Source organism: Crotalus tigris, unplaced genomic scaffold (genome assembly GCF_016545835.1).
Source record: "Crotalus tigris isolate CLP2741 ecotype Arizona unplaced genomic scaffold, ASM1654583v1 scf7180000018585.330925593:3314079, whole genome shotgun sequence".
Lineage (NCBI taxonomy): Eukaryota > Metazoa > Chordata > Lepidosauria > Squamata > Viperidae > Crotalus > Crotalus tigris.
Window position 1 is genome coordinate 161813 of NW_024097088.1, and position 27950 is coordinate 189762.

The 27950-nt window shown below is 44.7% G+C and overlaps 2 protein-coding genes across 3 annotated transcripts in view; both read left to right on the forward strand.

Annotated features, from left to right (window-relative positions):
* Window positions 1-23577, forward strand: LOC120313128 (E3 ubiquitin-protein ligase RNF128-like). The gene is made up of 7 exons (XM_039354672.1): window positions 1-499; window positions 14685-14932; window positions 16704-16775; window positions 17746-17828; window positions 18609-18705; window positions 19070-19241; window positions 22021-23577. Exons 1-7 carry the CDS (start codon window positions 52-54, stop codon window positions 22134-22136), a joined length of 1236 nt encoding a protein of 411 aa, XP_039210606.1. The 5' UTR covers window positions 1-51; the 3' UTR covers window positions 22137-23577.
* A 2654-nt stretch (window positions 23578-26231) lies between these two features.
* TBC1D8B (TBC1 domain family member 8B) overlaps window positions 26232-27950 on the forward strand; it is a 28475-nt gene continuing 26756 nt past the window's right edge. The window contains exon 1 of one of the 2 annotated variants that reach the window (XM_039354674.1): window positions 26232-26435. In XM_039354674.1, coding sequence (XP_039210608.1) covers window positions 26294-26435 — 142 coding nt within the window. In that variant the 5' untranslated portion in view covers window positions 26232-26293. Of the gene's footprint in view, window positions 26436-27313; window positions 27490-27950 lie in introns of those variants that run through there. The other variant, XM_039354675.1, reaches the window with a different exon arrangement.

A 27950-nucleotide genomic window follows, 5' to 3' on the forward strand; every position in this document is an offset into this window, starting at 1 on the left:
GGCGGCAGAGGCTGCCTGAGGCGACGGGCGCCGGTCTCGCTCGGTGGGGCGATGCGGCGTTCGCGGGGGGCGTTGGCGGCGGCGGCGGCGGCGTTGCTGGCCCCGCTGCTGGCGCTGGGCCCCGGGCTGGGCGCGGGCGCGGCGTCGGCTCAGTCGGTGTGGACGGCGTGGCTGAACGTGTCGTGGCGGCTGCCCGGCAGCAACCAGTCGGCGTGGAGCGCGGGCGAGAGCGGCCTCTTCGGGCAGGACTCGCCGGTGCGGCCGGCCGCCGGGCTGGTGGTGCGGCCGGACGAGCGCGAGGGGCTGAACGCCTGCAGCCCGCGGAGCAACTTCTCGGGCGCGCCCCCGCACGCGCCCTGGGTGGCCCTGGTGCAGCGCGGCGGCGGCTGCATGTTCAGCGTGAAGATCAACGCCGCCGCCCGGCTGCGCGCCCAGGCCGTGGCCGTCTTCAACTACGAGGGCGCCGCCGGGCCGGAGGTGCAGACCATGACCCACCCCGGTGAGTACGGGTGGCGCTGGGGAGGGTGGAGCGGTGGGGTGTCTCTGGGGGGGAGGGGGCTTCCTTCTCCCCGAAGCCCCTCGTCGCTCCCGCCTTGGCCCCGCTGGGGAGGATGGGGCTTGGGGTGGTAGGGTGTCTCCCGGCCGTGAGGGTCCCTCATCCGGCCCACCTTTGCCCTGCTCGTCCTTATCTGTCCTTTCCCGCTGGGGAGGATGGGGCTTGGGGATGCGGGGTGTCTCCCCTCCCTCCCTCCCGGCCCTGAGGGGGCTTTCCTCTCCCCGAAGCCCCTCAGTCCCACCTTGGCCCTGCTGGGGATGATGGGGCTTTGGGGAACAGCCGGCGGGCGTGCCTTTCCTCTCCTCGAAGCTCCTCAGTTCCCACCTTGGCTCCGCTGGGGATGATGGGGCTTTGGGACACAGCTGGCGGGGGTGCCTTTCCTCTCCCCGAAGCCCCTCAGTCCCACCTTGGCCCCGCTGGGGATGATGGGGCTTCGGGGCACAGCCGGCGGGGGTGCCTTTCCTCTCCCCGAAGCCCCTCAGTCCCACCTTGGCCCCGCTGGGGGGATGATGGGGCTTCGGGGCACAGCCGGTGGGGGTGCCTTTCCTCTCCCCGAAGCTCCTCAGTTCCACCTTGACCCCGCTGGGGATGATGGGGATTAGAGGATAGGGTCTCCCTCCCTCCCAGCCCTGAGGGGACTTTCCCCGAAGCCCCTCAGCTTCACCCTTGCCTTGCTTGTCCTTGCCTGTGGGGCTTTCCTGCTGGGGATGATGGGACTTTGGGGGTGGGATATCTCTCTCCCCGAATCCCTTCAGTCCCATCTTCCTCCTGCTCATCCCTGCCTGTGGGCCCTTTCGGCTGGGGAGGATGGGGCGTGGGGCTCCAGGGCCAACGAGGGAGCCGGTGGGGTGCCTTCCTCTCACTGAAGGCCCTCAGCTACACTTTTGTCCTCTAGTCCCTGACTGCGACTCTTTCTTGCTGGGGATGATGGGGTTTGGGACTCCAGGGAGAGCAAAGGCTCTAGAAAGGATCCAGGAGGAGCCGGTGGGGTTTTTAGAGCAAGGTGGACCCCCCTCCCCTCCAGCCCTTCGGATGGTTTCCCTCTTCCCAAAGACTCTCAGCTCATCTTTGCTTGTGACTCTTTCTTGCTGGGGATGATGGGGTTTGGGACTCGAGGACCACCATGGGGCTTTTGGGGCATGGGGGGGGGCTTTAGAGGGTCAGGGCAGAAGCCTTGGATACATCAGGCAGGCAGGCATAGTGTGATTTTTGAGTTTTTTCTCTTCTTTTTTAAAATGTACATTAAGGGGTCATTTTTATTTCATGATAAAAGACCAAAGGGGGGGGGGGATGGCAAGAAATGAAGAAGAAACTGAAAGACTGTTTAAATGACATCCGACTTTCTTCCCAGCAGACAATCTTATTTTCCTTCCTTCCTTCTTAGATTTTATACAAGTAATACAGTCTACCTCTCATCCGTTTCTATCTTAATCTTCAGATCTATAAATCATCATATTCTTTCTTTCCTCAAAAAGTCCACAATGTTTCCAATTTTTCAACAACAACAACAAAAGGTTTTTGTTTTTGATCTCTGACCAAACAGATCAGTTTTGCCATTTCTGCAAATTCTTTCATTTTCACTATCCATTCCCCCCACTATGAGGATTTCTCCTTCCCTTTCCTGCCCTCTCCTTCACCTTCCTTAACGTCTTTCTTCTTCCTTTCTTCCCTAACTTCTTCCTACATCTTCCCTTTCTCCAACATCTTTATTTTTTCTTCTAACGAAATGACCTTTCCTCTTAAACAGAAGGGAAACTTTAAAAAGGTGCTATAAACCCAGACGGAAAAGAATCCATGGTCCTGATTTATCTGAGAATTTATTACTGTCATCAGCAAGATAGGATTATAAAATATCCCAGAATCTCTGCTATTGTGGCTTTGTATTTCCACCCAAGTTCTTAGGATTGGCTCCTGTACCCCTTCACCTTCCCCCCCCCCCAGATTTTCAAGGCTTGCAAAAAAGGAGGAAATAATAGCTGGGAGAGGAAAGAGTGGGGCTTGAAGCCTTTCTGTTCTGGATCTCCCCATTTGATGACATCATAGTTCACATTCCAGGTGTTCTCTTCTAGAGCAGGGATGGGGCAAGATATGGATGGAGAGGCATTGGGACTGAGAGGAATCCAGCATATCTAGAAAATACCAGGTCCTGCCAAAGCAGAAGCTACTATAGACAGCTCCGAGGCCTGCCTGATGCTTGATCCTAGCTTTTGATCTTGATTATAAGCTTTCAAAATATCACCTCCTCTCTTCAAAATACCAACATTACACATTCTGAGCAATAATACAGTGTCCTCTAAACTCTCTTGTTTATCCCCGTGACTCTGTCCTGGCCATTTAGACAAATGGCCCTACCATAATATTTAGACGGAAAAGTCCCAGGTCATTAACAGGAAGACTGTAAAGAACCTTCAACCTGGGGTTACTAAAATGTCCTTTCAGGCAGCTTATGAAAGAGGCTAGTATGGGTTGTAAGAACGGGATTGCTTTCCCTAACCCCTCTGAACATTTGATTAATTAACTTGACAGATAGTCTAGTTTAAAAAAAAAAAGTTGCCGCTTTATGTTCTGAGCAGATTAATGACCTTGGAAGCCAGCGCAGTAACTACCTGGCTGTACAGAAAGTTTATTTTTCTGATTTCCTGAATCTTTGAAACTTAGACTGTTAAGACTTGAGAATCTGGAGAATTTTAAAAGCCTACTTGAATTGAAATAATAATACAAAAGGCTGTTGTGCTGTTGAAATTAGGGCAGGCCTAGCCTTAACTAGATTGGGGAATAGCCAAAAATCTGCAGGACCCTTACTGTAGATAATTTTCTAGAATGCACTTTATTACTAAACGGGAGGGGCTTTTTATGATGCTGATGGCATAACCAAGAATTTTCTGGCCACATAGTTTGTGGGTCTCTTTTTTAAGGACAGGATCAAAAAGCTCACTCCGATGTTGTCTCAGATTTTTTAAATCGCTGTTTTAACTGCTGCAATTTGCTTCGATATTGTGGGTCTGAATAAAAGCAGTGCACGAATCATTTCCAAGCTGAGAATTCTTAAGAACATTAGGAGTAATTAAGTAATGCTTGTCCTTGTGTGATACGTCTTTCCCATTGGGAGAAAGAATGCTTTTCCTCTGTGCTGGTCTCTGATGGCTCTGAGTAAAACCACTCTCATTGCGTAGATGCTTTCATCCTTTGGGAATTTGCAAAAGCACAACATTTTGTTTGTTTTGCAAGTTAATGCCATAGTTTGAGGATCTGTTAAGGTGAAGGTTAAATGCACAGGACTCATATAAGTTGATGGATGTGGCATGTGTCATATAAAACATGATACAGCTTGCAATAAAATACTTTAAATAATACATTATTGCATATACAGTAATATAATATGTGATTAAAATATTTTATACTGCTCTTCTGCACAAAGAGTGCAGGAACATTTTTTGTAGCAAGGACAACCCATTAGAAATGCATGTTACGAGAGGCTAATAATTAACATTTTCCTCCATTGGAGCGCAGTGAATTCTTCAATAACAAAGAAGTTGCTGGTGAGGAAATCAGGTTGCTTTTGGCAATGCAGAAAGCACACCCGAAAGTACAAGGAAAGTTAATGTTATGCTTTAGAAACCCTTGACAGTTCAGGGAAATGTAACTGACAGGAAGTAAATTATGTCTGAAAGTCACCTTAACCCTGCACAGGTGTGTGCAGGTCTGAAGGACTGAATGCAGTTGGGGATATATTTGTGGGAAACATGTACAGAATTGATCAATAATTGTTTAAGTAACTTTTAGACCAGTGGTTCTCAACCTGTGGGTCGGGACCCCATTTGGGGTCGAACAACCATTTCACGGGGGTCGCCAAACAACGCAGTCTGCCATTTTTTCCCCCTTTTCCTTAGCTGTGCTACTCCCTTTTATTCTATTGGCTTTTGAAAGCCAATAGAATAGACTCTCTTGAATAGAGTCTAATTCTATTGGCTTTCAAAAGCCAATAGGAATTGTCCAGGCTGTCTCTGCCCTGCTGAGCCCGCCAAAAGTCCCATTCTGCAAACGGTGCTGCACCAGTTGAGTAGTCCTCGACTTACGACCGGTTGAGTAGTCCTCGACTTATGACCGGTTGGGGGTCGCGGCATTAAAAAGGTTGAGAACCACTGTTTTAGACTTTAATTGGAAGCACAGCCAATAATGACAGGGAAGTTGGAGGGGCCCTTGGCGCTCTCTGAAATTGTTTTTCTCTAGCAGATTTTTCATTATGGGGCCCTTGGCATTCTCTGAAAGTGGTTGTTTTCTTGCAGACATTTCATTACCCAAACTAGCTAACATCATCAGTGCTAGTAATGAGTGGGATTTGACAGGGCAAGCCACTAGAATATAAACTCAGAGTAAATCCAGCTCCTTAATAGCCCTGATGATGATACCTAGTTTGGGTAATGAAATGTCTGCAAACTCGGGACCCCTCATTTCAACCTTGAGCTATAAATATTCTCCTTTATGGGCTGGGAAGCTTCTTCACACAGACCGACTTGCCAGCTGCAGTGTGTTGGGCGTACCCTGTGTGCATCCCCGATTAATGCAGGGCAACGATGAGAGCAAACAGGCCTAGTTAGTCTAGCCTTGTGGGAGTCAGTGATGTAACCTTGCATTTCTACTTTGTTCCCGGCCTGCTAAATACCCTGGGATCCAGTCAAAAGTTGGGTGACTTGAAATGATAGAAAAAAAAAAATGCCGGTGTGTGAGCAGAGAGGACTTGACTGATTACATGCTTAGTCAATCCCTGATGCTGACTAGTTTGCTCTTGTTTCCAAGAGTGTATAGTTCTAACAACTTTGCTTAGTTTCTTGCACTTCTTGCTCTTTGTCCTGAGATCTGTGGCAGGCACACCCTAGATTTCTTTTGTCGGCGTCTATGCTGTGTGTTGTCATTTTTTTATGGTGCTTACATAGAATTTTTAGTGGCACATAATAAAAAACGAGCCTGAAAATAGTTTATAAGAGTCCATGAGCGATATGTTGAGAAAAGGAGAGGATGGAAGAGCTGGTTATGAGAACTGGGAATTGCAGGAATAACGATTTTATACTGACCCTGCTCTAACTGTATTTCCTAAAATGAAGGGGTCATTAGAAAAGGGACTGAAAATAAAACTGCCGGTATTCGTAACCCTCTTATACGTATCATTGGTGTGTTTGCATTTGGACTTTTGTGTGTGCTTCTGGTGTCTCTTGCATTTGAAAAAGGTGATCATGTAGTGATCATGGTTAAACTTAGTGGTACAATTGGGTCATAACTTCATCAGCTTCACTGATTCCAGTGGGAACTAATGTACTAACTGAATTTGAATTGCTTACCCAGCCTAAAATAGTTAAGATGCATTTGCATTAATATTGCTTTCCTGTGTCAAGCAGAAAAAATGGTTATATAGAGCATTTAAAAATGTGACTTTGGCAAAATTACTGCCCAAATAAACCAGATTGTGACTGTATGGCCCAGAATGGGACATGTAAGAAGGATCAGCTGCTTAAATGGCAGCTCTGGAGAAGCGGCCAAGTTTATTTATCCATAAATGTGGACTCGGCTGTTTTTTTCCTGAATGTTATTTAATTGTTGCTATCCTTGGGAATAAAAATAGGTTTTACCTGGTGACCATATCTGTTACTTCTGAATTGTTTTAATTGCTTTAGTGCTTTATGTTTTTATGATGTACGCCACCCAGTCACTGATTGAAGATAGGCAACAATAGAAATTAATTAAACAAAGTAAATACAATCCTTCCCTTTATCTATTAAGAATGGTTGTTGCAGGACCTTGTAATAAGTTAAACAGCAGGCAAGACACTTGAATACTACCCCTCTCTACAATTTATCCTTTAGATAAAGGGGAAAAAAGCATAAATGTCATATAAAGCTTCAAATATAAATGTTATTCTTTGTGAACACCTTTTGCCATTTTTTACTCGGGCCTGGGCAAATACAAATCAAATGCCTAATGACTATGAAAAATCACAGTGCTCCCATAAATATCAGGATGGGGATGAGATCCTTGCTGGATTTCACCTACAGAGGGATACTTATTGGTTAAGCTGGAGCTGCGAGGACAAACGATCATAAAACTCGCCTATGCATAGCCTCGGGATGTTCTCAGGAAGGTTGAAACTTGTTTCTCGGCTAAATGAAGTTATTCTGTTGGGTCAACAGAAACCTGACAGTCAAGTTCAAATAAAGTGACAACTGTCATTATACAACTTCATAGTCTCGCTTCTCTTTCAATTATATTGCAAAATCAGACTCTTCAACTGCCTGACATGATTCTGGCTGCTGTAGCCAAATACGAACGAAGCTAATATTCCAATAAATTGTGAATAAGTACTGTTTTAGAAACACCAAGCCCAGATTAATTTGCGGTGTTAGAAAGTCAGTACTTAACTAAGAGAAATAAATGGAAGTGTTAACAAGACAATGCTGGTGTCTATATCCTTGGAGGTTCCTACTGAATGTTTCTACTTTGTTTGGTGAGAAACTAGATTTTCTTATGTAAAGACTGATGACAACAATTGAGCCCCTGTTGCTAAGCGAGACATTTGTTGAGTGGATTTTGTCCCGTTTTACAACTTTTCTTTGCCACATTTGTTAAGTGAATCACTGCAGGTGCCAAGTGTCTGAATTTTGATCCTGTGACCAAGGGGAATGCTGCAATGGCCGTAAGTGTGAAAAACAATCACAAGTCACTATTTTCAGTGCCGTTGGAACTTTGATAAATCACTAAACAAATTGGTTCCGACAGATGAAACTCTTTAAAAGAACTTCGAGGCATTGTTTACCTTAAAGAATCTTTTATTCGAGAAACAGAGCATCGGCACTACATAGTTAAAGCCAAAAACTGAATTCCCCCCCCCCAAAGTATCAGAGCACAATTCCCTCCTCCAATTAACAGTCATAAATCACATCTCCCAATTAGCTTGAAACGCAGGCTTTCTCCCCAGCTCTCCAGCCCACCAAATCTTTATCAGCTTTGGGCTCAATAACCTTGATTCCCATGGCTGAGTATTGATGTTATGTCTAACTGGACTCTCATCCACCTCCCCCCTCCCAGCATTGTCTAACTCTAAAAGCGAAAGAGAAAAGATGGCTACATTTCCATCTGTTGTCAAAGCAAGAACATCCAATGTTAGCAGCCTAACAGCGTTGACATGAGGACTTCCTGTATGGGGAACCCTAAGAAATGGATTTGGGATTCTGTAGCAAGAAAAAAGGGATGCCTGATTGAAACCAGAGAACTAATATTCTTTCAGATAATACAGTCTCCATTTTAGAACAGTCTTATAGCTTTTTGTGAATAATGAAGCAAAGGTGTCTAGAAGTAGCATAGTTAAAATATTCTGTTCAGTTTGGGGCTTGAAATCTTTACGAGACAAGAGAATATGATTCAATGCATTACGACCATCACACCTTTTTTTAATGGGTAGAATAGATTTACAAATTCAAATGCAGAATAAATATTTATCTTGTGAACTTGCAAGTTCGGGATCTTATCAACTTGGTACTTTGAGAATATGGTGCCTTCCTAGGGCAGGTTTCAAAGTTCAGAGCGGTGGCATTACCCAATCTATACTGACCTTCAGAAACAAGCATTTTGTTGGAAGAAATTAAAGTAGAATCAAATTCACACACAGACTTGGCTTCGCTTTGTCAGCCATAATTGAGGAGTTTTCCTATTAAGTTTTCCTATACAGGTAGTCCTCGACTTACAACAGTTCATTTAGTGACCGAAATTACCACGCAGCTATGGTAACTTTGCAACCTGTGGACTTCAACTCCCAGAATTCCCGAGCCGGTAGAAGTCCGCAGGCCGTAAATTTGCCACCCCTGTTCTAGAGATTGTATTACATTCATCTCATGTCCAGGTATGGCTGCCATCGGGTCCACAATTGTGATCGTAAGTTGAGGATTCCACACGAGCAGAAGTAATTTTTCTGCCTTTTTGTGGCAGTCACTAAGCTGAAACTGGCAAAAAATTGCCAGAAAACAGCAAAAAACATGGCAATGCAGTGTCACCGAAGGTTGCAACTATATATTTAGCTGACCTGCCGGTGTGCAGCCCTTTGACCATTGGACAGCACAACCATTTACAACAGCCAGGAATGCTTCATGGGGTGTAAAGTCCCCATTCTGTGGCCATCGTAACCTTGAAAGATCATAAAATGAGCAGTGGTTAAGCAAGGAACACCTGTATCATAAGATACAGTCATAACTATATGCCAAGTGCTTTTTTGTTGGCTGTATTTAAGTGGATAAAAATTCCTTTGAATTACAGTCTCACCCCTTTTGCTGCCTCCTCTAAGTAATATATTTTAATTCGGAGGACTGTCGTTTTCCCCAATTTTTGTGTGGAAGAAAGAAATCGTCCCACTTGCCTTCTGAATTACAATGCTTGTCCTCTTAAAGCTTCAGAGGGAAATTTCCCCATTTCCTATATGTGACTAAGCAAATGCGGAGGTTTGATTTCCGTTTGATTTTCTGAAAGAGTTCACAAGTGAGGCTGAACAAAGCATTTTTTGTAGTTGCAGGGAAATTGTATGATTAGGTGTTAGATTGTTACCCTGTGGTAAGTTGGGTGGCCAATAAATTGTAGATAGATAGATAGATAGATAGATAGATAGATAGATAGATAGATAGATAGATAGATAGATAGATAGATAGATAGATAGATAGATAGATAGATTTACAAATTCAGCAGACGATTGATGGGTGGGTGGGTGGGTGGATAGATGATAGATAGATAGATAGATAGATAGATAGATAGATAGATAGATAGATAGATAGATAGATAGATAGATAGATTATACAGACAGAGAGACAGGTAATAGATAGACGGACAGACAGATAGACGTTATAATATAGACAGATAGATAGACAGATAGATAGATAGGTAATAGACAGACAGATGTTACTGATGACGTTTAAGCTTACTGACCCAACCGTTGTATGTCCTCACATTTCTCAACTTTCTTAACAATGGAGAAATAGGCAGCAATACCCATGTTATATATGAAGTATATATAAGTATATATTTACATATGAAGTAACTTTCTGAATGTGTCCAGCATATGAATTAAGGGCAACCCACTGAGTAATCTGGACAGCGCTCTGACAGTGCAAGTTTTGCAATCCTCAGTTGTAGCAAATTGTTATTTCCAGCTTCCTCTTAGTCAACAGCTGCAACAGAAAGCTTTTACATCTCTGACCTAAATTTTAAATATGTCAAAGAAGTGCCGTGACGCTCCCATTTTATATAAAACCTACTCTGTATATCAGAGGTGTAAATAAAACATTTCTTGGCAATGAGAGAGTTACTTCTTCTTAAAGCTTGGGCTAGTGGTTAAGGCACTGAGACTAGAACTCAGGAGCCTGGGAGTTGTAGTTCGGCTTTAGGCATGGATGCCGGATGGGTGACTTTGAGTCAGTCACTCTCTCTCTCCGCCCACAGAATTGTTGTGGGGAAAATAAGAAAGGGGTATTCGGTATGTTCATGGCCTTGAGTTATTTATAAAAATAACAAAAATGGGATTCAATCTAAAGCTCCAAAAAGGCAGGACAAGAAGCAATGGATGTAAACCAGTGTTTCTCAACCTTGACAATTTTAAGGCATGTGGACTTCAACTCCCAGAATTCCACAGCCAGCCTGAGCAGGGGGTTGGACTAGATGACCTCCAAGGTCCCGTCCAATTTATTATTATTGTTGTTATTATGAATCATTGCACAGTCGTTGTTGTTGTTATTATTATTATTATTATTATTATTATTATTATTATTAGCCTCCAGGAGCTGTGGGTGCTCCATCACTGGAGATTTTCAAGAAGAGTTGGACAACCATTTGTCTGAAATGGTATTGGGTCTACTAAAAGACCTCCATGGTGCCTTCCAACTCTGTTACAGTAAATGTAGTAAAATATTAAAGAAATACACATGTAACACACATCATGTAGTAGTAGTAATAATAATAGTAAAGTTGGAAGAGACCTTGGAGGTCATCTAGTCCAACCCCCTGCTCAGGCAGGAAACCCTACACCATTTCGGACAAATGGCTGTCCAGTCTCTTCTTAAAAACTTCCAGTGTTGGAGCATGCACCGCTTCTGGAGGCAGGTTGTTCCACTGGTTAATTGTTCACACTGTCAGGAAGTTTCTCCTTAGTTCCAGGTTGCTTCTCTCCTTGATTAGTTTCCACCCGTTGCTTCTTGTCCTGCCTTCAGGCGCTTTGGAAAATATAATCATACTAAAGAAAATATAATCATACTGAAGGGAAACTGGCTTCAATATGGCCGTGAAGACTCTTATGAACCATTCAGGCCTCTACTTCTATGATGGAAGAAGAAAGCTTTAAAACTACCACTAATTTAAAAAGTCATTTTTAACACTCTTGCTTGAGCTCATAATAGAAACAATGACCAGCTTAAACACCATACGGTCTTCAATGTCATGATCAAGTGCTTTTTTTTTTGGTACTTCCACACTTCCTAGGGTGTGGCACCACGTACTGCCTGGACTTCAGATCTATTGCACTGCAGTTGTACAAGTGATAAGGCAGAAAGAGCAAAGGTGCAAGAGGGATAATTCTGAATCGCGTGATTGTGATGTCTCCGATCTGGCCAAAGAGGGACATAATCTTGAGTCTCAAAGAAGCTTTTTAATGAAGATTGTTCAATAAATTAAATAAGGAGGGTTTCACTGTACAGATGTGATTGAACCATAGCAGGTGAATTGGCTGTTTATTAAGCAGGCTTGAGATGTCTTCTAGGCCAGGGGTCTGCAGACTTGACAACTTTAAGACTTGTGGACTTCAGCTGAGGAATTCTGGGAGCTGAAGTCCACAAATCTTAAAGTTATCAAGGTTGGAGACCCTGTTCTAGGCTACTTCTGACTGATCAAGTGAAAAACAAAAGTATTTCTATTTTTCCCTGAACTTTTCCAGTTTCTACCTGTAAATTTGGGAGCAACTTGTCACTACTTGAAGAAGTTTTCCTTTCAAATATTGGCAAATAGGAAAATCTGTGTGTTAAATCTGACACATTTTGGGGTCAGTAGGATGAAACTGTCCTTTTTTTTTCTTTTCTTTTTTTATGATGAGGGTGCTTATAATTACCAGGATAAGTTTTTATAATTACCTACTAAGTTTTCTCATTGGAAAAAAAAAACTTGCAATAAAAATGGGTGATTAGACGGAAGCTTTGTTCTTTCTCTCCGCATCTGAGGGCTGTTTTGGCGGTATTCTGTCATTTTAATTCATCACGAAGACAGTGCGTATAATGGGAATAATGAGCACAATCCTTTCTTTGAACCAACCAGCCACTGAGTTACCACCATGGCAATACAATGCTTTGGTTTCATTTTGGAAGAGCCGCATCGTTTTCCAGGATCACATGCTGTTGTGAGGATGCTTCTGCTACCGTTGTATGATTTTGGAAAACAGTGCAGTTCCTTTAATGAGATATAGATAGCTGCTGTCTGTCCCAAAGATTTATACGTTTATAATAATAGTAGTAAAATTGGAAGGGACCTTGGAGGTCATCTAGTCCAACCCCCTGCTCGGGCAGGAAACCCTACACCATTTCGGACAAAAGGCTGTCCAGTCTCTTCTTAAAAACTTCCAGTGTTGGAGCATTTAATGCTTCTGGAGGCAGGCTGTTCCACTGATTAATTGTTCTCACTGTCAGGAAGTTTCTCCTTAGTTCTAGGTTGCTTCTCTCCTTGATTAGTTTCCACCCGTTGCTTCTTGTCCTGCCTTCAGGTGCTTTGGAAAATAGCTTAATTCCCTCTTCTTTATGGCAGCCCCTGAGATATTGGAATACTGCTATCATGTCCCCCCTTGTCCTTCTCTTCGTTAAACTAGACATACCCAATTCTAGCAACCGTTCCTTATATGTTTTAGCCTCCAGTCCCCTAATCATCTTTATATTAATTGTGCACATGTTTTTAGAATACTGTCAAAAGAATCAGTTCCCATTTAAATAGATTAGAGCTTCCTATTTATATTTTTGATGAGTAGTTGAAGGGTGACAAATAATAGAGCTGATGATGGTACCTAGGTTGGTAATGAAATGTCTGCAAGAAAATAGCCACGCTCAGAGAGCACCAAGGACCCTTCACATTTGTCGAATGTCTCTCTGGAGTCGTTGGTTTTTGATCTGATGTGGAACACAAAGGAGAAGCCCGAATCAGCTGAATAATTCCTGCCCATTTGTGAGGAAACACTTTCAGATAGTGCAAATTAATTTGCCTATGCCATATTTTACATAAGATGCCTGGAAAATAGTTGAAGCTGGACACCAGTGGTGGCAATCTGTTCCACAGCACAACTGGCACGCTTGTGATTAAATGTTCCAGGAAGATAATTGCATTAATCTAGGTGTAGTTAGTTTGCACAGTTGGCAGCGGGCATACAGTCATATTCTAGAAAAACCTTACAGATCAAACAGTCCATTCCCTGTTCCTACTATTTGGATTATTCTACTCCGGTATAAGTGAGGCCAAATTCCTTACAGGTATAAAATAGAAGCCAGCAATTACAGGCAGTCCTCAACTTATGACCACAATCCAGCTCAAACTTTCTGCTGCTAAGTGAGACGGTTATTAGTGAGTTTTGCCCCATTCTACGACCTTTCTTCCCACCGCTGTTAAGTGAATCACTGCAGTTGTTAGGCTAGTAACCCGGTTGTTAAGTGAATCTGGCTCCCCCCCCATTGACTTTGGTCACAAAAGGGGATCACATAACCCCAGGACTCCGCAACAGTCAAAAATATGAGTCAGTCGCCAAGCATCTGAATTTTGATCAAGGGGATCGTAAGTCCTAAGGATAACAAAGGGCGGCCAATGACTCTTTTTTCAGTGCTGTTGCAACTTCAAACGTACTGTTTGAAGTCAAGGACTAACCGTACCCTGATGGTACGTGAAACTCTTAACCAACAAGATTGCCATGGAAAATCCAGGTCTCCCTGGAATATAGAAGCACCGTAATTAATTGAAACTGCTGAATATTTTTATGCTATGGGTCCATAATCCAACCCGCAGATTTCCCGATGTTGTAAGCGCCAATTAGAAATTCTAATTCTGGCAAACGTGTAGAACGTCTTGTGGACTCCACCTTCCCGTCAACAGACTGGGAACAAAACAGAGAGAGTGCAAGTTGCATCATGCGCTGCAGTGCGGCCCTGGCAAGATGGGCTGACGAGGAGGAGTTGGGATCGCACGCCCTGTTGTTTCTCTTAAAAGTGTCCTTGTTGGCCAGCAGGTACAAAGGACACGTACAGAGTTTGTAGGCAAGCAAATTATGATGATAACCACCACAGAGAAAAAGAACCAAACCGGAATAACAAAACCAGAATAATTGCTCGACTTTGAAGTGCCGGTGTAAGCAGTGTGATGAAAGCACTCCTAAGTTCCCTCTTGACTCTCCCATCCTGGAAGAGTTTGCATTGGCCAGCATGAATGTTCACATTGGAGCGTTGTGCCAGGGATATTGAAGCCACACCTAGAAGGTAGACTTCCTTCCTCCTCTTGGTGGTGACAGCTAAACAAAAATCCAAAACTTCGCTTTTGGACCATCCCTTGGGTTCTTCTTGCGAGCAGGCTTCATAAATGGCTGTAAATGGGGTTTATTGAGTGGGTAAAGTCATTTTTGAGAGATAAACAGCGATATCAACCCAATAAATAAATAACATGTTGCCCATAGAAGAGAATTTTTGTAGCTCAAGGTTGAACGGAGGGCTCCCTGGTGCTCTTGAAGTTGGTGGTGTTCTTGAGACATTTTGTTACCCAACTAGGTAATATCATCAGTGCTAGAAGGGCGTGGGGTTTTGTGGAGTGCAGGAGAAAGGAGGAAGAAGAGGAGGAGGAGGGGGGCCTGGTGCACTCTGAGCTTGGCAGTTTTCTTGCAGACGTTTCATCACCCCACTTAGTAACCTCATCAGGGCTAGAAAAGACGGGGGTTCTAGCACAGAGGATGTTATCTAGCTGGGTCATGAAACATCTGCAAGAAAACCACCAAGCTCAGAGAGCACCAGGGACCCCACAAGCAGCATGTCGACTACTCAAAGGTCAGCAGTCCCATTTGCAACGACAATAACCCTCCCGTCTTTCTCTTCTACAGGTACAGGAAACACGGTGGCCATCATGATTAGCTACGCCAAAGGCAGAGAAATCCTTCAGAAGATTGAAAAGGGCTACCAGGTGACCATGGCTATCGAAGTAGGGAAAAAGCACGGATCGTGGATGAATAATTATTCCATTTTCTTCGTTTCGGTGTCCTTCTTCATAGTCACAGCCGCCACGGTGGGATACTTCATATTTTATTCCGCTAGAAGGCTTAGAGTTGCAAGGGCCCAGAACAGGAGACAGGTGAGTTTCCCCCCCCCCTTTGTTCTATACCACCTGTTGACAAAATGGCTTCGTTTTTTTCAGCAAATGGTTCCTTCTCTTATAAGTCATTCTTCTTTCTCTGGGATTTAGCAATAGCACCTAAACCAGGGGAGGCAACCTTGGCTCTTTTATGACTCGTGGACTTCCAACTCCCAGAATTCCTGAGCCAGCTATGACCCAGACTTATATAACTGCCCTATAGTGCTTTACAGCACTCTCTGAGCTGTTTATAATGTAAGCATATTGCCCCCCCCCCATCAATCTGGATCCTCATTTTACTGACCTCGGAAAGATGGCAGGCTGAGTCAACCTTGAACCCCGTCAGGATCGAACTCCAGGCTGTGGGCAGATTTTTGAACAGTTAGATTTTATAAATGCCTGTCAAAATTATCAGTACTTAAGCACCCCTCTGACAAATGCATCCATGCAAAGTAGAAACCACCAAGGTATTAGTGTACATCTGGGGACATAACTTAATCATATAATGCATTTCTTGATTTTGGAGGAATTTGTGGAATTCGTACTGGGTCTGATTTTTTTTTTATTTTTATTTTAAAAACGGGCCAGTTTGATTCTAGCTGAGTCTCGTCGCAGCCAGTCAATAACTCAAAAGGTATACTTTTTCTAGATCATTTCAGCTTTTAGTGAACAGCTGTTTTCCAAGGTGAGTAAATAAATTTTTGGAATACTTTTATGGATTTTTTTTCTAAGTCAGAGATAGCTCCAGCAATATCCTTTAAGAGTTTGCCAAGACGTATCGCCTCCAAAAGGTTTGAAGCAAAACCTGGTGTGTGAACCTCCTTCTAGCTTTTCCCATGCATAGCTGGCTTAGCATCTTAGAGGCAGTTATAGGCAGTTCAGGTTCTTCCAGTATATAATTACAACCTTTGGCTTGCTTCTTCCATCCAAACTAAAATTAATTTGGCGAAGCGTAATGAGTTGTATCAGCGCAAAATGAATGCGTGCTAACTCATCTGTATTTATAGCCTCATAAAAGGATGTGAATCTTTCAAGATCATTAAACATCTATGACGGTCTAATCTAATGCATGCCGCTGGATGACTGCTAAATGAAAAACTTTTGATACCACTGTTAAAACCATCAAAGGGGAGATTTTTTTTTTTAATCAGTAAGATTAAAAACAAAGAATATAGCTTTACTACCACATCGGTCACGCCTGCAAAAAAAATGAACTACTTCTAGCCAGATTAGATTAAGCATATGTGCATTCTCTTCAAAGATGGGAAGAGGGAAAGAAATTGGCCAAGGCCAGTTCAAAGTGGTGTATGATTTGACTGAAAGGTAGCAGAAATTTGCAGAACACCATCTGAAACGAGCTGCTTTCATTTTTGCATCCATCTTCTGGGCAGTTAATGTAAAGGAACTTTGGAGGGCGTGAAGGAAATTCACGTGTGCGATTTTTCATTGGAGAACCTCCTTTTAACCTTAATCAGTCATCTAAAAACAATTCAGCTGGCATTTGGGAATTTCCACTGGAATGTTTCCTGTTTGGCTTAAAAACCCCTCTGAATAAACTATGTAATATTTTTGTGCATGCCAAGTAAACACTTCAAAACCACATACCTGTGACCCTTGACTTATAATTAGGTCCTGGCTTATACTCCTAGGCAGGTTTGCTCCATCTGTCTAAAGAAACACCCTCACCCATTGTTAATTGTGTAGCAGTTAGTATCTCAAGCTTGTTTGGGAGAACCAGTTCATGCCTTGACACTGTGCTTGTCTGTTACAGAGACGGCTGAAAGCAGATGCCAGGAAGGCAATTGGACAGCTACAGTTGCGTACATTAAAACAGGGAGACGAGGTACGACCAAATTCATCCTTTTTGCCTGAAGGTTGCACCGTCCTGAAAAAAAAGCATCCTGCCAGCCTGTTCTTGTTACCGATCCAGAAAATAACTATATCCCTAGTTGGTTTGTTTGTTGGTTTGTTTGTTTGTAAATGCCCTATAATGTTGCAAAATTGCCTGTTACGCCGGGCCAGTTTGAACTTTCCACCTTAGCTCCTTACAGCAAGGAGGTGTTTTCATAACAAGTCGGTGTAAAAAGAGAGAACTTAATTCGGGGTGTTGATTTTAACAACCGTTTAGTAGAAGTTTGTCCAGAAGATGTGGCTCCATTCAACCAATTACACCCGGTTAATTTGGGGTTGGGGCGGGTTGGGGGAAGGTTACATTTTGGCTCCAGATTTATTCTTTTATTTTTATTGTTTGAAAATGGAGAGAAATTCCGGAGGCATAGCAAAATAAAAACATAAGATTTGTTTATTTATTGGACTTGTATGCGACCCATCTCCCCTAGATTACTGCTGTAGAAAGGAGGGCTCGCGTGTTCAGTTGTTGCTTGTACATTTCTGAAGATCCCATTACTCTTACCACCTTGCCTCCAGATCAGTGGTTCTCAACCTGTGGGTCGGGACCCCATTTGGGGTCGAACGACCATTTCACGGGGGTCGCCAAACAAGGCTGTCCGCCATTTTTCCCCCCTTTTCTTTGGCCACGCCCCTGGCACCCGGTGATGTATAAGTGGTTGGGGGTCACCACAACATGGGGAACTGTATTATGGGGTCGCGGCATTAGAAAGGTTGAGAACCACTGCTCCAGATGATTCTCTGGAATCCATCCTTGTTAGCTTAGTGTGGTAAAACAGCAATTTGGGCTTCTGGACCGTCCAGTTCGAGGGGGAGTCAGCTGAATCCCAATCCCTGGAATTGTTGGATGTTCTCCTGTTAACTGAACACAAGAAGACATGTTTTCTTTCTCCCCTTTTTTAAAGGAAACCGGCCCTGATGCAGATAATTGTGCTGTGTGCATTGAAGCGTACAAAGCAAATGATATTGTCCGAATTTTAACTTGCAAGTAGGTTGATTCTTTTTTTTTTTTCCCTCCTCAACTCGTCCTCTCTTCCTTTGTGCTCCTGGGAAGCTGTTTTCACTGGTTCCGCTTTGTTTCTCGTGATCCATAGTTGGTTGGCTGAAACAACACTTATCATATGAGTTCAAGTGTAATTGAATAGTCTAGACCAGGCGTATCCAACCTTGGCAACTTTAAGATTGGTGGACTTCAACTCCCAGAATTCCCCTGCCAGTATGGAGAATTCTGGGATTTTGAAGTTCACATGTCTTAAATTTGACAAAGTTGGACAACTCTGGTCTGCAATGTAATAATTGCATTTAGCTTTGGATTACCCTTTAAACCTGATTTTTTTAAAAAATAAATCTGTATGACTATGTTCTAAGTAACTCCAGACTTAAATTCAAGATCTTAACATTTTGTTAGGTTCCTAAAAATATCAAAAATAATTGCATAACAATATTCCTACAAGCAGAGTGCATACCGAGACTAACTGTTGAATGGCGATAAAAGCTCTGTGCCTTTTTAAACCGTAGTTGAATTTAAAAGACGACAAGGCAAAACCAAAGTACACCAGTATTCTGGTTTGGTATATTCCTATATGATAGGTGAGCAGATCTACTGGTGATTTTCAGCAGACCTCAAGTAAGCAAAACATAACATAATGTGATATATAAGCAAAATATAATACAATGTGACAACCAAATCAATTATATATTTAAAAAATAGCAACTGTTGCTCTGACCTGTTGAGTCATATTATAAATTCTTCTTTTTTTTTTTCCAGTCATCTGTTTCACAAGAGCTGTATCGATCCCTGGCTGCTAGAGCATAGGACTTGTCCCATGTGTAAATGCGACATACTCAAGGCTTTGGGAATTGAGGTAAACTATGAGCTGCTGCAGTTAAGTTTCTCATGATCTGCTTTTTGCTGTTAACTGGATTTGCTCTAGAAAATAATTGCAATGCCACAATCCGCTTGAAAAGGCATTTTTAACCCCTTTACAAGGACGAAGCCTGTAACAGTTTCTGTGAATATCCTCCCTACGTGTTTCCAAGCTGAATTGCCGTGCAAAATAAGCTTGCCCCCTTAAGAAGTTGTCTTAATTAATCGTCTTTGAAAGGCAATCAAAATCTCTTGGAAGAAGCCTACAGTAAACGTAGGTGGCAAGGAGGTAGCTTGTAGCTTTGCGGAAATAACTTTATTTTGCTCATCCGTTTCTTCCCGTGAAATTCTACGTGATGCAGGTGGATGTGGAAGACCAAGGAGAGCCTGCTCAAACGCCCTCTGCCCCCAGCGAAGCCTCTAATATTCCTTCAGTTAATGAAGAAGATAATCACAGCGAGACCGCCTCATCGGGGTACGCTTCTGTACAGGGAGCTGAGGAACCGGCTCCAGAGGAGCGTGTTACTCCAGAGAGTAAGTTTCCTGCGGGACTCGCAAATTACAATAAATAATTCTTTCTCTGGAGCGAGTATCACTTTGGTTCCCTTTAGCACAAGTTTTTGTAAAAATTGGACGGTGTCGGCTGCCACCTGCTGGGGGTTCAGTGGCACGCCACGAGGAGAGGGAGTTGACCTCAATCCTTTTTGCACAAAAGTAGTGATGTCTTTAATGAATTGTGCTGATTTGGGGGGAGGCTGGGGGGCCTTGCTTTCCTGTGGCTGAGCTACGACAAATAAATCTGAGCAGAAGCACTGGAGCGATGGAAAATATCCTCTCCCCCCCCCCAAAAAAAAACCACAAAGGAGCCTCTAGTTGAAGTTATTTTTTATTTATATATTTGTATCCTGCCATTGTTATTTTTACAAATAACTCAAGGCAGCGAATATATCCGACACAGATTCCTCCTCCCATTGTCCCTACAACAGCCTTGTGAAGCGGGTTCGTCTGAGAGAGAGGGAACTGGCCCAGCTTTTATGCCTAAAGTTGGACTAGAACTCACCGCCTCCTAGTGGTTGGCCCAAAGTCACCCAGCCAGCTTTCATGCCTAAAGTGGGACTAGAATTCACCGTCTCTTGCAAATTGGCCCAAGTCAACTGGCTTGCACACATAAGTCGGACTAGAACTCATTGTCTCCTGGTAATTGGCCCAAAGTCACCCAATTGGCTTTCATGCCTAAGGCAGGACTAGAACTCACCATCTCCTGGTGATTGGCCCAAAGTCATTCAACTGGCTTCCATGCCTAAGGTGGGACTAGAACTCACCATCTCCTGGTGATTGGCCCAAAGTCATTCAACTGGCTTCCATGCCTAAGGTGGGACTAGAACTCACTGCCTCCCACTTAACTAACCACTTACTGTTCTTATTAAGCGCTGTGTTTTGAGGAGTTGAGGTGGAAGCGAGACAGAGAACTGTTAGGATACTTTCTCTGAAGTTCTTCTGCTGAACTTTTTTGAAGTTCCTGGGCTGTATTTCTCAGAAGCCTTTCAGCTTTACAGTTCTAGAAAACTGTCTCTGCATCAGGAACGCAGGAGAGCTTTCTAAAGCTCCCGGATATTGTTTTCATGTGCAGCCTTAAAATAACACATTAACAGGAACTTTATTAATCCAGCAATCAAATAAATGCAGGTGATTGGCTGCCCCAAAAATCACTGAGGGTTATTGTTGCTGTCAGAAATACAGCAACAAGAACCTGAGTTTTATATGCCTTTTAAGCTTCTAGATGAGTGTAGCATTTTGTTTTTTGACATACCAAGACGCGGTCGGCAAGAATTCCCACTGGGTTTGGCCATGGGGATATTGCATTTCTATTTATCCTGCCAAGACAGAGAAGCCCATTGTAGCTCCTGATTTAATTAATGAGCTCTTTAAAAAAAACACCAGCCTTTTACAAGGAGCAGCTCCACATAATATTAGTTGAACAAAATAATAGAAGTTGAATGAAAAGCCGCTTTTGCATGATCCATTCTGGGATTTGATGGCCATGATCTTATTCATAACAACCAAATGCTAGGATGGATCAATTCAAAGGCGGCTTTGAATGAAAATCCTCCTTAATAGAATTAGGAACTATAGAAAACTAGTAAGGATTATTGGCCTAGTTGGCAAAAACATTCCAGCAGATAATCTCATCCTTTTCCGACTTTTAACATTTCACTTTCCGTTTTTGAACCTGTTCAAACTGATCTACAAACTTATAAGCCTATTAACTCCTCTCCTTTCTTTTAAAACGCCAATTAATGGTAATCCTTCAGATTGCTTGGTATTTTAAGGTCAGTGGCTTGCCTGAAGCCCACCCGTTGTTAGTCACGCTTTTCTCATTCACAAAAGTGTTTCTTCTCTTCTCCCAACATCCTGCTGACGAAGCTCTGAATTGAAAAAAAAAAAAAAAACTTGCACGGGTAGTCCTCAAGATTCAACCAGGCACTTAAGATGCTGCAGCACTGGGCAGGCTGCATTACAGAGCAATTTGTCTGGGGGGGGGTGTGTGGCAGCCTCATGAAAGCAACTGCCATCTTGGCACGCCTGCAAGGAATTCTGGGAGGCAGCTACGTGGCCTAGGGAAGCGTGGCCTGCCCTCCTTCCCCAAGGTGAGGTCTGGAGAGCTCCGAAGGCTGTTGGGCCTGGTGGGGTGGAAATCAGGCCTAAAGCCCACGGGGAACTCCTGGGGGAAGGAAATGCCTGCAGGGGCCCAAGGAGTGGGAAGCAGAGCACAAGGGTCTTGGGGGGAGGGCTTTAGGAGACCTGGGGCAGGTGGGCCTGGGCCTGCGCTAGACCTGCACCTCTGAGGCCCTCCGTGCTCTGCTTCAACAATCCACACGTCCACATCGAGGAGGGCAGAAGGTGAAAGGTCATTAGGGCCTAGAACTAAGGAGAAACTTCCTGACAGTTAGAACAATTAACCAGTGGAACAACCTGCCTCCAGAATGCTCCAACACTGTTTTTAAGAAGAGACTGGACATTCAGACATTTGTCTGAAATTGTATAGGGTTTCCTGCCTGAGCAAGGGGGTTGGACTAGATGACCTCCAAGGTCCCTTCCAACTTTATTATTATTATTATCATTATTATTATAAGGCCATCTTTCAAAACGGCCATTACCACTTGCAGCCGTAACGGGCAGGCTCCATTTACCATCCTATCTCCAGGACTAGCTGTAGCTCACACAAGAAATTTGACAGGCTTCTGAGAAGATAGCCAACCATCTCCTCCTCCTCTTCCTCCTCCTCCTCCTTTTCCTCCTCCTTTCTCCAAAGGTGACCATCTCCGTCTCGTGAACGCTTCGCAGACCCCCGAGGTCGACACGCTGCCCCAGCTTGACAATCCCGGCTTCGAAGGAGACGAAGCCCACGAGCAGCAAGTGAAATCTTAGGTGTTAGCAAGACTGCAGTTCGCTTGAGACACCAGCATCCCAACCATGAGGAAAACCGCTAAGACTGACGTAGCAGCCACGCTCCCTTGATCCCGAGATAAAATACACAGTTTTAAGATGGCAATTCTACGGAGTGGCCTGCCCTCTCACTTTATTTCTTTACTGAATTAGTTTTTACATCTTTTCAGCCTAGCTCTTTTCTTCTGGCACACCACCAAGACCCCCAAGCATCCCACCAAGACATCTCTGAGCATTATCATTTTTTCCTGCATAGAACTTCGGCTGTTCGTCCTCCAGAAGCATTAACCCACTGGGGTGTGTGGGGGGGAAAATGTCTACCGATCTTCAAATTAACTTTAAACTAATCGAGTTAGCTTTTTAAATTTTTATTTGTTAAGCTTTCGGGTAATGAAACCACTGGGTGTATGTATGCTGCTTTTGCAGCACTGGTTTGCATTAGCTTGGCCTTTATGTAATTTATTGAGAGGCTTTCATTTTCTTGATCTTAGAGCAGGGATTCTCAACCTTGGCAACTTTAAGACTTGTGGACTTCAACTCCCAGAATTCCTCAGCCAGCTTTGCTGGCTGAGGAATTCTGAGAGTTGAAGTCCACAAGTCTTAAAAGTTGCCAAGGTTGAGAACCCCTGTCTTAGAGGATAGCCTCTTGCTGCGTTAAGTTGCCAAGCAATTCAGTTTTTAATCCTGACTGTAAAAGACACTGGGAATATTTACTTCCACCCCTTTCACTGATTGTAGAGCAAATTAACACTATGGAGCCAAATGGACATTGCAAAAATGTTCGAAGAGAATAGAATACAACTATTTTGTACTGAAGGGGGAGGGAAGAACTACATAAAATTTGCCCTGTGTTTTTTTTTTTAATTGCAATCTTAACAAGCTGCCACACGGCCCAATTAATGGTCCGGTTTTTAGTTAGTGCTGCTCTTAACTTTGTCAGAGGCTACCTCAGCCTCGCTCAAAGGGATTTTTGTTGTTGTTGTTGCTGCTAGTCCAAAGAAACAGCTAAGTAAAGATACCCAAAGAGTACTGTAAATATTCAGAATAGGCAATGCATGGACATGGCTAAACTGGAAATTAATGAATGGGTGAACTTTTAAAATTATTTTTCTAACGTGTGAGAAGGGAGTAAAGGGAACACAGGGTTCATAGGGAGCCCCAAAACCTCATCCACCAAAGTGAATTACTATATTTAATAATGCACTTTATTTCACCTCTGTGTTTCCGTTTCTGATCACAAGTCTAGCATAAGTGTACTGGAGAACAGTGATAATTGGTTTTGCAACTTTTCCACGTTGATTCTGATAGGAAAAAATCAGTACGTCTTTCTCCCTTTCTGCATAGTGTTCAATATTTGTAAATATTTGATTTCTATTGAATTCCTTTGAATACAAAACTGTAAATAAAGCTATACTACGGCCTGTTTAGAATGTTCTCTTTTAAAATAATAATAATAATAATAATAACAGTTGAATATAAGCTGGGGCGTTTTTGGCAGTCTAGCTCCTATTCAGTAACATTGCAGAAATCTAGAAAGTTAAGATAGCTCAGCAGTACGCATCTCAACTTAAAAATTGAGAGCTAGCTTAAGTATATAAGACATGAGAAAGTAATCACTGAGATATGAAGAGAAGCCATCTGGGAACCAAAATAGTTGGTAATTCCTCCTTAGGTTGTGGAACAGTTGTCAAATAGCTGCAGATTTGGGTGCATATGACACTTCTTGTTTAAGGCAGAATTGTGGTTGATCAGAAATGTTTAATTTCCTGATTGATCACGGAAACCGCTTCCCCATTAGCATCCTAGTATAATGTAAAAGAAGAGTGAAAAAGAAAATCATTATAAATATCTTCAAGAAGAGGTTCTTTTATCGCAGTGGTTCTCAACCTGTGGGTCGGGACCCCATTTGGGGTCGAATGACCATTTCACGGGGGTCGCCAAACAACGCAGTCCACCATTTCCCCCCCCCTTTTCCTTAGCTGTGCTACTCCCTTTTATTCTATTGGCTTTCAAAAGCCAATAGAATAGACTCTCTTGAATAGAGTCTAATTCTATTGGCTTTCAAAAGCCAATAGGAATTGTCCGGGCTGTCTCTGCCCTGCTGAGCCCGCCAAAAGTCCCATTCTGCAAACGGTGCTGCACCAATTGAGTAGTCCTCGACTTACGACCGGTTGAGTAGTCCTCGACTTACGACCGGTTGAGTAGTCCTCGACTTACGACCAGTTGGGGGTCGCGGCATTTAAAAGGTTGAGAACCACTGTTTTATCGGATCTCAAATAGTCTGAGGCACTATGAAGTTCTGCCTTATATATTAAACAAAAGTCAGCAAAAGCTGAAAGATTTAATAGTTTGGCTGGGTGGTGACTTTGCCTGCATTCAAAAGGAGGAGAGGAAAAGTTGTAAACGTGGCTGCCTGATGGTTAAGTCCTTCGCTCCTATTGCCCTGAGCTGATTTCATAAATCTGTCCTGCCTCAAGGCACCCAGAAGTAAAATGATAGGATTTAAAAGATCCACGAGTTTGCTTGGAGAAAGAATGGATTTCTTCTCCTGGCCACCTGTGCAAAGAAGTCATGTGACTTAACTGAGCACCTTTGTATTTTTAATATTTTTAAACGAGGATATGTCTTCGGCCCCAAAATATATATTTTTTTTACAAGAAACAATGGTGCAATTCCTAAGCTTTCTCAATCCTAATTAAGGTGGTGAACCAGCCCACTTCCTTAATAGTGTATAGCCGAAAGGAAAGACATGCAAGGATGCTGAACAAGCAATTCTGAAGATTGGTCCCCAAAATCCTGGATGTTGCCTGCACCCACAGATATGTGAACACGGTTTCCGCGGTAGCAGGAGGTTGCAAATTGCTCCCATTCCTATCTCTGACTCCCGTCTCTTCCCGCTTAATGAACTGCACAGTCCTAGGATTATGACGGCAACCAGGACTCCTGGGATTGCTGTTGCTAAGCGATGCGGTCACAATGTTGTATGGTTGTTACGTCTTACACTTGTTTGCTGCCCAGTGTTAGAAAAAAATACAAGGTTAAAAAAATATATACAACCACATCTAAAACAAGAGTAAAACACTCTTAAAATACAAATGTAACGTAGCGTTTTTCAGCCGCATTGCTTAGCCACGGAATTTCTGGTCCCAAAGGGCCGTCGTAACTTGAGGACAAGCTTTAGAGCAAATGAGATGGTCGGCATGAAAGAAATTGCTGAAAAAAGAAGAGAGCTGGATTACAGCCAAAACAGGTGACAACACCCCCAGATCCCTATGATCCTCAGAAATAAAGGGCTGGGGGGGTCACTTTGAAGATGGGTGGACTTCAACTCCCAGAATTCCCCAGCATGCGTATATGCATGCATGCATGCTGGCTGGGGCATTCTGGGAGTTGAAGTCCACCCATCTTCAAGAGGAATCCAGGCTAGAAAATACTGGGACTTAAAGCCTCCCATCCTTCACATGATATACCGGCATGGATGCTGGCTGGGGAATTCTGGGAGTGAAGATATACACATACAAATACACCCCTACCTTTAAAGGCGCATGCATGCTGGGGAATTCTGGGAGTGAAGACACACACACACACACACATACATCTACCTATCTTTAAAAGAGCATGCATGCTGGGGAATTCTGGGAGTGAAGACACACACACATACATACATCTACCTATCTTTAAAAGAGCATGCATGCTGGGGAATTCTGGGAGTGAACACACACACACACACACACATCTACCTATCTTTAAAAGAGCATGCATGCTGGGGAATTCTGGGAGTGAAGCCTCTCTCTCTCTCTCTCTCTCTCTCTCTCTCTCTCTCTCTCTCTCTCTCTCTCTCTCTCTCTGTTCCCCAGCTCAGCCTCGCCCCAGCCTTCCTACCTGTCCACCTTCTCCCTAACCCCGCCCTCCAGCCGCCCAGGGGGCGGATCCCACGCAGCCGCCACCCCCCACCCGCGCGCGCGCGGGGCTCGCCGGGGCTTGTAGTGCGTCCCTCCTCCGCCTGGGAAGGCGCCCAGCGGAAGCGCCGCCTGCACTACATTTCCCGGCGAGCGCCGCGGGTGGGCAGGGGGGGTCCGGCCCCGCCCCCTCCAGCTGAGCCCGGGCTGGGCAGCGGCGGCGGCGGCGGCGGCGGCGGGATGTGGCTGAACCCCGAGGAGGTGCTGCTGAAGAGCGCGCTGCGGCTCTGGGTGCAGGAGCGATGCAACCGCTTCTTCGTGCTGCAGCGGCGCCGCGGCTCCGGCCAGGAGGGCAGCGGCGGCGCCGGAGGAGGGCTGACCGGTAAGGCGCCCCGGCGCTCGCGCGTGGGTCGAGGGTCCCCCTCCTTCCCTCCCCTCCCCTCTCCCTCCGCTTGGGGCATCCTACGGCCGGCCCTGCCAGGTGGGCCAGGCGGACGGGGGTCCGGCTTTGCATTGGGGCTGGGGGGAACCTCCCCCCCTCCGTCTCCCGCGCCACGACGACCCTGCCAAGCAGGCCGCGGAGGGGCTGAGCTTGTGCGGCGGGGGGGGGGAACTGGCATCTCAAGCCCCCCTCAACCCTTTGCAGGAGGGGCCTCTTCCTGGAGCCCCTAAAAAAAAGTCAGCCTGAAAAGGGGGGCTGCCTATCAAGGACGGGTGTGTGTGTGGGGGGGGAGATAGACTGGGGGGGGCGGCCCAGGCTGGAAAGCTGGCTTGGAGGAAACCCCCCCCCCAGGAGGGCAAAAAGTTGGGGAAACTCTCCCCCTCCCCCTTCAAGATATGCCGGGCAGAGCGTCGAAGCGGCGGTGAATCTGCTGGGATTTTGGAATGGAATAGAATGGCGCTGGAAGGGACCTTGGAGGTCATCTAGTCCAGCCCCCTGCTCAAGCAGGAGGACCTGTAGTACCGTCCAGCCTCTTCTTAAAAATCTCCAGCGCTCAGGCCAAGGTTGCCCCGAAAACTCGCTTCTCCCCCCCCCCCGCCCCCAAAGAGCCTTCATTTACAAGCCCTTCGAGAAGCTGGCAGCGCCCCCGCACCTCCGCCTCCCCTCCTGCGGGCAGCCAGTGGAGCGCTGGTCCCTCTGGCTGGCCACGACCGCCGACGTGACAATGGGAGGGAAGCTTGGCGAGCCACCCCCCCCTCCCCTGGCTTCTCTTGCGGCTGATAGACTCCCCCTGGACAGGGAGGCTCGGTTTAACTGTCCCGGGCCACTTGGGGTAGCAAGGAGAGGAGCTCGGTCGGGTAGTCCGAGCCTTTGGGAGATCATTCTTCTGGGGAAGAGGAGAGGGGGCAGCCAATGTGCGAAAAGGGGATTGAATTTTGGGGAGAACGCATCTAATTTCCCAGCTGGAGACTCTGAAGATGGCTGCAACTTAAGGGTGAAAGCGATGGATCTTATTCCAGGAAGGAAGGAAGGAAAGAAGGAAGGAGGGAGGGAGGGAGGGAGGGAAGGAAGGAAGGAAGGAAGGGAATAAAAGGGAGGGGGAAGGAAGGAGGGAGAGAATGGAGGAAGAAAGAGAGAAGGAAAAGAAGGAAGGAAGGAGGAAAGAAGCACTTGAGAGAGAGAGAGAGACAGAAGAAAGAGGGGAAAGATAGGGAAAGGAAGGAAGGGAATCTTGAGAGAGTTTTTCTAGTTCAGCTTCTTATTTCTAAACTGCCCATTCAAAACAAAGAGCCTCCAGTTTGGTTTTCCTTGTAACCCTTTATGTGTACATGCAGGTAGATAAATATAATTTAGAGACTCTATGAGGCTATATAGAGGTTTTAAAATAGTGGCCTGTGCCTCGTAGCCAGTGCCATGAAAATCCTTTTGTGGGAAAAGTACCCATTGCTGTTGATT